Source organism: Cricetulus griseus, chromosome 3, assembly GCF_003668045.3.
Source record: "Cricetulus griseus strain 17A/GY chromosome 3, alternate assembly CriGri-PICRH-1.0, whole genome shotgun sequence".
In the NCBI taxonomy this organism is placed as follows: Eukaryota; Metazoa; Chordata; class Mammalia; order Rodentia; family Cricetidae; genus Cricetulus; species Cricetulus griseus.
In genome coordinates this window covers 49,049,245-49,061,148 of record NC_048596.1, presented here as the reverse complement: position 1 = coordinate 49,061,148, position 11,904 = coordinate 49,049,245, and the positions used below count along the sequence as shown (strand labels likewise).

The window sequence follows — 11,904 nt, the reverse complement described above, 5'->3', positions numbered from 1 at the left end:
TTATTGTATGTACAGGATATTGAATTGGCAAAGAAGTTTTGAATGTGAACTGAAAAAAAAACATGTTAGTGAAATGAGTTCTTCAAGAAGTGAAGACTACGGTACACATTTTACTTGGGGCTTTTGCTAAATAAGTAGATTTAGTTACTCGTGATCATGTAAAGAGACAAAGTATATAAGACAACAGGCATATTAAATCACTAACTAAAACAATCAATTTAAATCTCTATGTGCATGTGCATCACAGAATACCATAGTGTACACTTTAATTGGTATGGTGAAAAGTTACAGTGAAGACAAGTGATTGAAATCAGAATACCTGATCCCTAATACACACACACACACACACACACACACACACACACACACACACACACACACACACACCTTTCCCCTACAGGCTTACATGTTTGAACACTTGGTCTCAAAATGGTGCCGCTCTTCTGAGAGATTGCTGAATTTTTCAGATATGAGGTCTAACTTGTGAAAGCAAGTCACTAAAGGTTGGCTTTGAAGAGGTTCCACTTGCTGGGGAACCAGCCTCCAGATAGCACAAGGCTCAAAAGGAATCAAGGCATCGGTGTATACTAGATTTTTCTATCAAAGGGGGTTAAGGAAAAAGACATTTACACCCTCTCTTAATAGTATCCTTCTTCTTTTATTCCTCCATGTACTTCTTTTCTAAAGCTTATATAGCCCAACAAAGTTTGGGATATATGTATGGATTACAATGTGGTTAGATTCTACTTTTCACGTGAATGACTATAATGAATATAGATAAAACATATTTTTCATCTCCCTTACATGATTAAAAACAAAGTCACCCCAATAACCAATATACATTTACATCTAGGTGGCTTGTTACAGATTAACAGAACATGAGCAAACAGGAAGTATTTCTTCTCAGACAACTCTTTTGTTGGCATACTGCATATTGAGGTTACACAAAAAGAAAAGAATCAATTATCTTACTATTTATCTTGAAAATTAATAAAGGAGTCTTAAAGAAATCACAAACCTGAACTTTTTCACATAAGAAACACTCAGTCAGCTGTACTTTAAGGCTTTAGGGTGCATATTCACTCATCAATGATTTTTTTTATATCAGGAGGGCAGGAATGGGTACAAAGAATTAATCATCGTCTTTGATCACCAACCAAACCTAGCAAGGAAAGTATGTCAGCTAGCAACAATTGGGATACTTTATATTTTTGACCTTAATCTAATGAATTTATAATTCAACTATTTGTCATTGTGAACTTTAGATTATTTTCTGGGGTTTTTCATCTTAAAGCTATTATCAAAATATCTGATATAACCTGAAGTTATTTAAGGCTTTGTTTCATCTCACGATACACCCTGAAACCTGTGACTGCATCTCTCAGCATTAAGATGAAAGGAATTTGAGCCAGTCTGGCTCCTGGGACTCAGTGGTTTTCCTTAACCATTAACTTAAGCTGTAATCTATGCAGCTCTTTAAATGCAACTCATAGGCCTTAGCTGTGTAACATTTCCTTGTATTTATTTTTATTTATCAAAACTCTGTATAAGCTAACATTATTATCAGTTAGACAATACAGCTTAGGGAGGAATCACCTTCATAATAATCCACAGGTTAAAAAAAAAAAGCCCAGTATATTTATAATGAATATAGACAAAAACATATTTTTCATCTCCCTTAGATGATTATTACATAGGATGTTTCCATGAGATAAACACACTACATTACAGGCAGTGGGGATCTCCCCTCACCCATTCACACCATGCCAGATACCAGAAATAGATGGCAGCACTACACAGGTAAAGGCACAGCAGAAGCAAAAGACATTCTGAGGTCTGTGGTCTCTGAGCTTCGCCTGTCTGAGATTGGCCCATCAGACAGTTTCCACCTGGTGGGCTGGCACCTTGAACTTCAATTACCACCTGCTGTTCCTCTGGCATGGCCACCAGTACATACTGCCTTTCCGTTTCTTCATGAGCTTTCTGCTTAGGGGCAAGCCTCACTGAGAGACTCTGTCACATGTGACTGCTGTCCCACCATTTCTTCCTCCCAGTGGCACCATACCTGCAGAAGCCATTCGCTAAAGTAAACTTCTACTTTTTTATTTGCCTTTCATCTGTACTTTGACTGGAGTGATCAGGAACGTAATTAATATACTTACTTATTATTATCAGTAGTACATTCCAAAGTTTATTAACATAATCTAGTATAAAATCCCTACTTGGCTGGAGAGATGGCTCAGAGGTTAAGAGCACTGGCTGTTTTTCCAGAGGTCCTGAGTTCAATTCCCAGCAACCACATGGTGGCTCACAACCATCCCTTATGAGATCTGGTGCCCTCTTCTGGTGTGCAGATATACATGGAAACAGAATGTTGTATACATAATAAATGAATAAAATCTTTTAAAAAATCCCTACTAAATTTACACCACTGTTCACAACTTATATGTATATTATATATAATTTGGCTAGAATATATCTTACATTTACTCATATATTCAAATCAATATGGTTGGCTTATAAATAAAGCTGCCTCTCTGGTCTTTTAAGAGTGCTATCATCTAGATGCTTGGGCCATTTCTCACTCTGGTTTCATTTTGTATCTGTTCTTGCACTGTTTTGTAATTTAGAGGGCTAGTATGGATTGACTGTTTTGTAAAATATTCCATGTCTTTGAAATATATCCCTAAATTCAGATGTTGATATTCTAACTTCCAGTGTTACAGAGAATTTATGGGGTGTCTAAGGTAGGAGAGCAGATCACTCATGAATGATGCTAGTGTCCATAGATGCAGACAAAAACACAAAGCAATCGTTTTAAGACCAGTACCAATAAGACAATGATCGATTTGAAACTGTTTCAAGTAAGAAAATGAGACATTTTCCCTTACTGGGGTTACTCAAATGCCTCTGGAGTCAGACACAGCTGCAGATGTGTTTCTGGTCTGTAATGTGTCACACTCACTAAGAATCCCAACACTTTGCTCAATTCTGTTTCCTTTCAAGCAGTTCTCTCTTTGTTCTTTGTGTCACTTCCTTGTTCTTCTCCTTATGGGAAGTGAGTTCTCAGCTAAGGATGGGACATCCCAGTCAGTATTGAAAGTGCTTATGTTACACTCTCAGCCTTTGTTCTCTGAATCTGGCCGACACAGGAGCAGGTGGTCAGGCTGCATTTGCAATTGCATCTTTCCTATTTCCCAATCACAGTTTAGCCACAAGACATTATGAACAAGACCAACGTTATTGCAAAGTAATGCATTTTTCCTTCTCCATTTGAAGCATGTTTTTTCTTTTGTTCTTTCCTTACCAAGAGAATAGAAAGTATAAGCAGAGGAAAGGAAAACATTTTTCTATACCTACAAGGTTTCATTTACTAAAATTGTAAAGAATTCATTCAATTTTCTTATCCTGTCTTCACTCTTACCCTGGAAGTGTGCTTCGAAGAAAACACAATTCTGTGCTTCTCTCTCAAAAAAGGAGATGCTTGGACCATGGTGACATGGTCTAAAAGACTGTTTTCTTTCTCATCTGACACAGAAAAATGACAGGAAATAGACAGCACAGTGTTGGAACCCTACTGTCTCCCCACTGGTGCGATTGCAGTTCTTCAGTGACCAGGGCAAAAAGAGATGCTGAGTTCTAAAGGACAAACAGTGAACTGGTTTAACTGGGAAATTACACACAGAGAAGAAGCATCTCAAAAATGTTTCTGAGTAATTCCAGAGTCTACTCCTATTTTCTTGCTTGGTGTCACAGTCTTACATACATTCCTTCTTGAAGTAATCGAGGAATAATTTAGATTTTATTGTGTGTCTGCAACCATGAACAAAAGTAAAATGAGGAAGTAGGCTGGGGATTTAACTAAACTTAATCTGGCAATATTTGGCACATTGTTCTTTTTAGAAACTTCAACAGCTGTAGTTGGGCATCTATAATCTACTAAAACCACCTCTCTCTACATATATATATGTATATATATATATATATATATTTAACATAAATAATTTTCTATATGGAAATATTTTGCATCCTCAATGATAATGGTTTTTCAAAGATATAAAGTTTTACAAAAACGATGCATATTGTTTGATTTATCAGTACATTTACTAACACAGTTGTTGTTCAGTGATGTTTATCAATTAGTGAGTTGCAGTAGCAGGTATTCAGTCATTCAGTCTAGTGAAATGGATAGGTAAAATCAGGAAAACTATGAGTGTATATGTAGTTCAGCAAGACATATGTGGTAAATGAATAATAAATTGATGATGAATAAATTGAAGATGAGTTGAAAAGCAGTCAAGGGAAATGACAAGAAGAGGTCATGTATAATACATGTAGATAAATATCTACTACAAATTTGGTAGGTCTGGGCATGAATGCCTAGAATCCCAGTACAAGGTCAGCCTCTGTTACATAGTGAGTTAGAAGTCAACCTGGGCTACACAGGATCCTACATCAAAGGACCAAAGAGAAAATTGGTTCAAGTTGTTAACACCTTAAAAGATAGTTAAACCGACAACAGTTGGCTGATATATTGAGTTTTTGAGTCTTTAATAAAACTGAATATCAATAACATTGTGGGAAAGGGAAGCAGTAATATAGAAATCTGAATGGTGGAAGAGTAGCAGAGGCAAACTACATATATAAGCTTATTCTTAGACTTTAATTCTGAGAGGTTATAAGAGTGATTAAACGAACTATAAGAGTGAATAGGAGAACTATTTTGAGATAGAATTAAGGCAGGTTAAACTCCTATACTTAAGCCCGGCATTGGTGGCGTACGCCTTTAATCCCAGCACTTGGGAGTCAGAGGCAGGCGGATCTCTGTGAGTTGGAGGCCAAGTTTCCAGAGCAAGTGCCAGGATAGGCTCCAAAGCTACACAGAGAGTCCCTGTCTCAGAAAAACAAAACAAAAAGAAAAAACAAAAAACAAAACTCCTATACTTAGAAGGGGAAAGAAAGGATCAAATCCAGAAAGCATAAAAATTGGTCAGAAGAGAGTATTACAAAAGATCAGAGAGCAGGTAGCATATGGTGGAGAAAGTTAAGCAAAGAGAAAATAATTGATCACCAGAGACTGTACACGTTGGCTTGGGAAAAATAGGAGAAAAAAGCAATCCTAAATGAATGCAAAATATGAAGAGGCGTTTCCTGGCGTCGGGGGTAGTGGGCCAAAGGAGCAGAACATTTGCAAAGGTGCTTAGAGAGAATAGGAGATTGTGACTAGAGAGTCCCAGATGACTAAGCAGAGTGTGCTATTGTTAATTAGTCTTTTGTCTCCAGGTACAGGTGCCAGACTCAGACTCTGGGAACACTTGAGGGTGTAAGGGCAGGATGGATCTAAGCTGAGACTAGGGAGAGCAGCTTTTTGCTCAGAGTGTAGAAGTCCCCTCTCCAAATAAAACACAAAAGCCCTATGTTGGGGAAAAGAGGAGATTGATGGTGGGAAGAGTTGGATGGGGAAGACATGGGGTAGTATGGCAAAAAATACCACTCAGGTCACTTTGAAGGACTTCGTTAGAGTAGTCTTCCAGGCATTATTTCATGTACTCTATTAAATGTCTCTAAGTACATTTAAACTTGTGAGAGCAAGGAGAGGAAAGATAGAGGAGAGGGAATCTTGGGTGGACAGATTTAATTTGTTTATTAGCAAATTCTCCTGGAGACAAAGGTGGGTGTGGCTGCCCTCAAAAGGCCTCACTTCTACTTTGTCAAAGCTCAGAAGAGTCACTGCACCTCACTAATTCACTGGGTCCTGAGGCAGCCATGAGTACGCAGGGCATGATGGGAAAGGGCAGTGACAATAGTCTTCCTGGGAAAGGAGACCCAACACCAGAAAGCCCATTTCCATGGTTGTCTTAGAGAATCTGGTCTCTCAATCTTCTGTAAATTGAAGCAGGGCTCTATCTATTTCTGTGAGGATCTGGCCTTGAGAACAAAGGCGACTCCAAAAGGTGAAATGACATGTCCTCTCTTGTGTCTTCATCAGAAGAGTTCATGCGGGAGCTGCAGAATCCACATCCCTCTGATGTGGCGGGGACAGCTCATGCTGGAGCCCTGAGTTCTTACTGGCTGACTTCAAGGAAAAGAAGAAGGAAGTTTCCAGAGTGTGGCTGTGGAGTTGCTGAATGTGGCTCTGTTTCTCCTGTACAATTAATTATCATCAGTCAGCTTCTGAACTGTGCCTGAAAGTCACAAGGACAGCTGTCTTCATGACAGCATCCTGACTGCGGGATAGTTGAAGTCATTCTTGTGTGTTGAAACTTTCCCACGTGCTTCTCTCCTGATCTGTTACTTTCTTAGTAGTGTCCAGTTATTGCCTGGGCACCTCCATTGTTAGAGAAGTCCCGTGGTCTAGAAGTGGGTTGGAAGAAGAAAATCAGAAGGGCTCTAAAGTGGGTATCAATTAATCTTTGATTACTGAATGGCTGCTTGTAGCTTTTTCAGAGGCTGGGGAATTAGTAAAAACAACAAAAAAAACCAGCAAAGCATAAATAAACAAGTACCATAAGTATTGTAATATGTTCAATTATTACAATGATTATATATTATTAAACATTCCCTCAAAGCCTAAGTATAATTATTACTACTATCATTATACTTTATTGTATATTGTGAAATGTTTTATTCATCAATATTACTGTGACTGGAAATATCATTAGTAACCAAGGCAGGTCGCTAAATCCTAAGATGCAAGGCAGGCCTTTCAAAGACACTTTATCTCATCTTCATGGCTTTCCCCAGCTTGTTGCTGTTCTCTAACACTTAGACAACTAAGGTTCAAGAACATGGACTTGGTCATTACATGGAGCTGCTGACTATTGGAGCTCACCACCCCACACTCTACCAGTACTGTGATTTTTCTGAAACTACTGGGAGTTTCTGAAATAGGAAGTGCAACTGCCTTCTTGTGTCTACAGTCTGTAAGCATCACATCCTGTGTGGTAGTGAACACTGAAAGAAGAAGGGCTGGGCCAGTCAGAACTTCACAACTAAGAACCAAGAATCAGACTGAAAGAACCAACCGATCATTAAAAGATCTTGAGATTCCCGAGAGCCCAGCTTGGGGAGACAGGGAGGCACACAGGCAAGGTAGGCATCCCTGAAGAGGCTCTCCCCTGTACAGCACTCTATACTGGACTTCATTACGGGAAAGTTCTGATACTTGTGACAGCGGTGGAGATCCTGGGCACTTCAGAACTAAATGGGGAAAGGGAAGAGGCATCTGACTTACCTCTGTCCCTGCTGTCCCTAGCTGCATGATCTTGGTGGTCACTGGCCTAAGGCCATGTGATCCATGGGATCAGTACTGTTGTACTGCAAGGTTCTCAGGTCATTCGCTGATTGGGCAGCCTAAGGGCTGAGAATGGTACAGAGGAAAGAGAGCCAAGCTGAAGTTTTTCTGTTGGTTTAGCAGTGACACATGAATCTACTGATTCTTTAATTATCATCTACCATCCCATGGCCCCTCAGCCACACCCTGCCGGCCACTCAGGCCATGGCCTGGTGGGGCTTCTGGTCCCATGGCCCCGGCTCTGTTACTACCACAATATGTAGGTTTGAATTAAGTTTCTATTATTCTATTTATTAATAAGACTCAGAAGTCAAAGACTGGGTTGAAAACCTGCTAGCTCAGAGAGACTGAGTAGCAACTAGCTGACCTTGAGTTTTGGCCAGAAATACTGCGAGACATGTTCTCTTTCCTTGTCCCAGAACCAAGAGGAAGCTCATACTCCAATCCCTGTCCTTTCTTTCCTGTGTGTCTTCCATATCGAAATTGCTGGCTTCTCTGTGGCCAACTCCAATCAGCTAGTCACCAACTCCACCACCAGGTTCAAGGTATAACTTTATTAGGAAGTCTTTGGAGTATCAGAGTGCCATCAAAATATCCCACAACACCAAGCTGAGCTAGGAAACCAATTCCATAGGCAACTTAGTCTTTCCAACTAACAAAGACAGAGTTCTGACCTTGAACCCCAGGTTATGACTCCAGGACTTCTCACATCAGTGCATTCAGCTGCTTCTCCATACTGAAGAGACTCAGACACGGGCTGCCATTAGCAGGGAGGGAGGAAATGGGGAGAAGAAGCAGAGTCAGAGACAGCTGGGGTCCAACACCCAACTGTGTGTAGGCAACTGATTAATAATCATGTATTATTACTATTAATATAATATTAAATAATTTGTTTATAATAAATAGCAATAGATAATATAATAAGAACTCTAAATATTTATCTAACATTGATCTTTATGTCCCTGAACAAAATGCGAATTACTTCCACATGTATATCAAACTTTTGACTCTGAATTTTCTTACTGATTATGATTTTATTAATTAACAGGAAGGGTTTTTCAAGGATTAAAAACACTGCGAGATAACTTCTATTAAATATGATAAAATATGAAGTGCTAACTCTAAAAATGGTACTATTAGACTCACAGACAAATGGGATTAAGTATTTTGAGTGGTATGTAGCATGAATTGGAAAACATTGAAGATTGCATTTTAATATCTTATGACTAGCAGAGTAACTTGAGGGTAAATGTCATCGAATAAAGAAAATGCACTTAAGATAGGCTGAATTGAGGAAAGAGCTCAGCTACATTTTGCAAATTTTGTGTGAACTTTTAGGTATGGACACAGGAACCTCTAGAGACTCATGCTATCTCTACCTACAATGTGTTTATTATCTAAAATCAGTCCAACATTACTGGGAAAGACCTGAGGAACCCAAGGTGTGTTAGGTTTTCATTTCTCTGTACTACCAGTTACATCTACCAGAAAACAGATCAAGCATACAGGAAGGCACACAGTCTGGGAGGTGGCAGCAGAACCTGGGAGCAGAGCTTATATCGTTTTGTTTGTTGGTTGGACATTTTGTATTCAGAGTAAAGCATTTAGTTTTTTTATTGAAAATTCATACAATATATTCTGATCCTCCCTTCCCATCCAATTTCATACCTTCTTTCTCTCAACAAACAGCCCAAAACAAAACAAACAAAACAACAAAAATTGCTACAGTGAGAACAGTTCCTTTTAAGAGTTGAGTTCATTTTCTCTTCCAGCTGTGGAAGCTCCATTATGATCCCACAAGTCGTGACCAATGAGACTGTCACAGTGATTTCAACAAATGGAGTTGACTTTCCCCAAACAGACAAACCCCAGCCTGCCCAGCAGAAGCAAGACAGCCTGAAGAAATATCTAAAGGCAGAAATCAAAGTGATGGCGGTAAACGCAAGTCAAATTGCTCTGGGATGGGTGGAGGGCAGAAGGAAGAGACACTGTGTCTTAGGACTAGAAATAGATTTGGGGTATGGAAAGTCTTCAATTTTGACAAAGTCATCACAGAGTGGTCTGTAGACCAGTCCTTGGCAGACTGCATGTATCTCCAAGACTTTCCACAACTAACAAATATTTTTTCCCTTATTGCAAATATGAATCGTTGAGATTTTGTTGTTTAATTCTTTTTTGTTTTCATTTTTAAAGTATTTTAAAATACTTGCTAGTATTTTATTTATAGAAATAAATTGTAGATACATTCTAGGCGCTCACTGGGTGTAAAATACCTTTCTCCTCTTTAGGGAGAAGAGGCAGTACAAAAAAAAAAAACAACAACAAAAACAAAACAAAACAAAAAAAACATTGGTTTGCTTTTCTGCTCTCATCCCAGATTTACTAAAGGGACTTTTTTGGGTAAAGGGAGGAAATGAGAAAGAACAAATACTTTGTGCTGTGAAGAAAGCCGAGGCTGTTTTTCAGTGTTGTCTCTGCCAACACTATCTACATGGGCCTCTGTGCTACCCAGTTTCAGAGCTTAATAGAACCAATGGCCTTACCTTGTGCATACAATCATATGAATTGCTTTGAAGTACATGTAACAAAAACTTTTTAAATTGCTTAACCAAACTTAAAAGGGCTGAGAGTCTATGGGTGAATGAGGATGACAGAAAGACACGATTGCCCTTTTAATACAGAGGCTAAGGATCCCCAGAATGGACACCTAGATTAAAGTTGTTGTGGAGCTGGGCAGATAGGCTAGCTCATGGTGGTGTTCTGTGGGCTCTGGGAGATGTGGCAAGAGGTCAATTGAAGGGCTTTCAGATTACTCTTCCTACCACAAGAGGGAGCAGGAGACTTGCTAACCATGAACTCACAGCTCAGCCCCAGCCAGGAGATCTTAGGGTCTTTTGAGCATGCCAGGGGTTCATGAACACAAACACCTGAAGGTGGCCTGAGACTGTAGCAGAGCCACCTCCCCTTCAGAATGAACTGCCCTCCTCTCACCCCAGAGCTTTTACAGTGTCTGTGTGTTACAGTGACATTGTAGAAGGTGGCAATACATAAGTACCACCGGAGGAGGGGAGAGGTTCCTCTTTCAGTGCTGGTTTTAATCTCCCATCTCTCTTCTTTTGACAGGCGATCCAGATCATGTGTGGTGTGATGGTGTTGTGTCTGGGCATCATTTTGGCATCTACTCCAAACACCATACACTTTACCCCAGTGTTTTCTCTCCTGTTAAAATCTGGCTACCCATTTGTAGGATCCTTGTTTGTAAGTAGAGTTTTGTGTGGAGCGAGATGGGAGAACAGAGGAGGGAGCTATCACCTAGCTCAGTTTCTGTCTACTGTGAGAAAGAGGTGGGTGGTAGATCTGTTTTTTCTGTGTGTCATCCACAGAAAGTCTTAATGTATTAGGGCAGAGGTTACACCATTCTGAAGATGCTATTCATCTAGTTCAAATAAGCATTTCTTGCGAATATCATCTTTTTCTTCCCACCTATTGAGCTATGATGAATTTAGTGGCCTCTATAGGTTGAGTAAAACATCCAGAAAATGAGATCCATGTGATCTAGAGCTTTCTATATAATGTAGTGACACCCAGTGGACTGACTACCTGGCAGGAAGGAGCACTTTCATTCTTAGAATCTGGCTTTGTTGAAGGCACTGAGGATGATAAAAAAAATAACCCAAACCTATTTTCTATTCTCTTTCCCTGTAGACCAATGCTTCAGGATCTAGAATCATCTAATTCCAAATTTTTCCTTTCCAATTAACATGATACGTTTTTACTACCTTTAAAGTATTATTTTAATGGGATAGATTTCTGCTCTTGTCTACCTTTTTGTGTTTTCTGAATAGTACATGGACTCCTATGGGAGCCTAAGTGTATCATTGGTCATTTGTTTCTTGGGCTGTTCCCATGGAAATTTCTCATAAAGCCAAGAGAGTAATACCGTAGTCACTTTGTACATAGAAATTAACCTGGCGATGTTTTCCTCTTGTCTGAGCAGTTTATTATCTCTGGAATTCTGACAGTCATTACGGAGACAAAGTCAAAGAAGTCTTTGGTGAGTACAAGATCCATAACCCCGAACTGATGAGGATGGAACCCAGAGAGAACTATTCAGGGCTCAGCTTCCACACTGAAGTTGCAAGCTAAGCCCTTCAGTAATTACTTGTTCTATTTGTGAGCTGATTCTGGGTTCTAAATATCCCTATATAGAGCACATTCTTCCTGTCACAGTGACCGAAATCTTACTGTGCCTTAGGCCCAAGACCAGTGCCAAGGAATCTCACGTAAAACTCCTGCTTTCTTACGATTCTATTTTGTAGGCCACAGGCTATGATAATTAATCTTGATCAACAACTTGATTGAGGTGATTGAGGAACACCTTGGAGATTAATAAAGCATACCTCTGAGGCTGTTCTATTTCCAAAATGTGATAGTGTCATGCCTTAAGATGAAGACTCAGATGGAGTAGGCAGGAGAAATTGACATGTGCTTGGCACAGATATCCTCTCACCATGTTTCAATGACCTCTGCTATGACCACCATGCTGTGAACTGCTCTTCTCTGCCACACCAGCCTCACTCTGGTATGCCAAGACTCTGAAACTGTGAGCC

The 11,904-nt window shown here is 39.6% G+C and overlaps 1 protein-coding gene across 1 annotated transcript; it reads left to right on the top strand.

The window, feature by feature from the left end:
* Positions 1-9,082: 9,082 nt before the first annotated feature.
* LOC100764213 (membrane-spanning 4-domains subfamily A member 6D-like) lies at positions 9,083-10,631 on the top strand. The gene is given in 3 exon segments (XM_035441361.1): positions 9,083-9,229; positions 10,418-10,581; positions 10,583-10,631. Coding segments are annotated over 3 exon segments (360 nt in total).
* Positions 10,632-11,904: the final 1,273 nt, after the last annotated feature.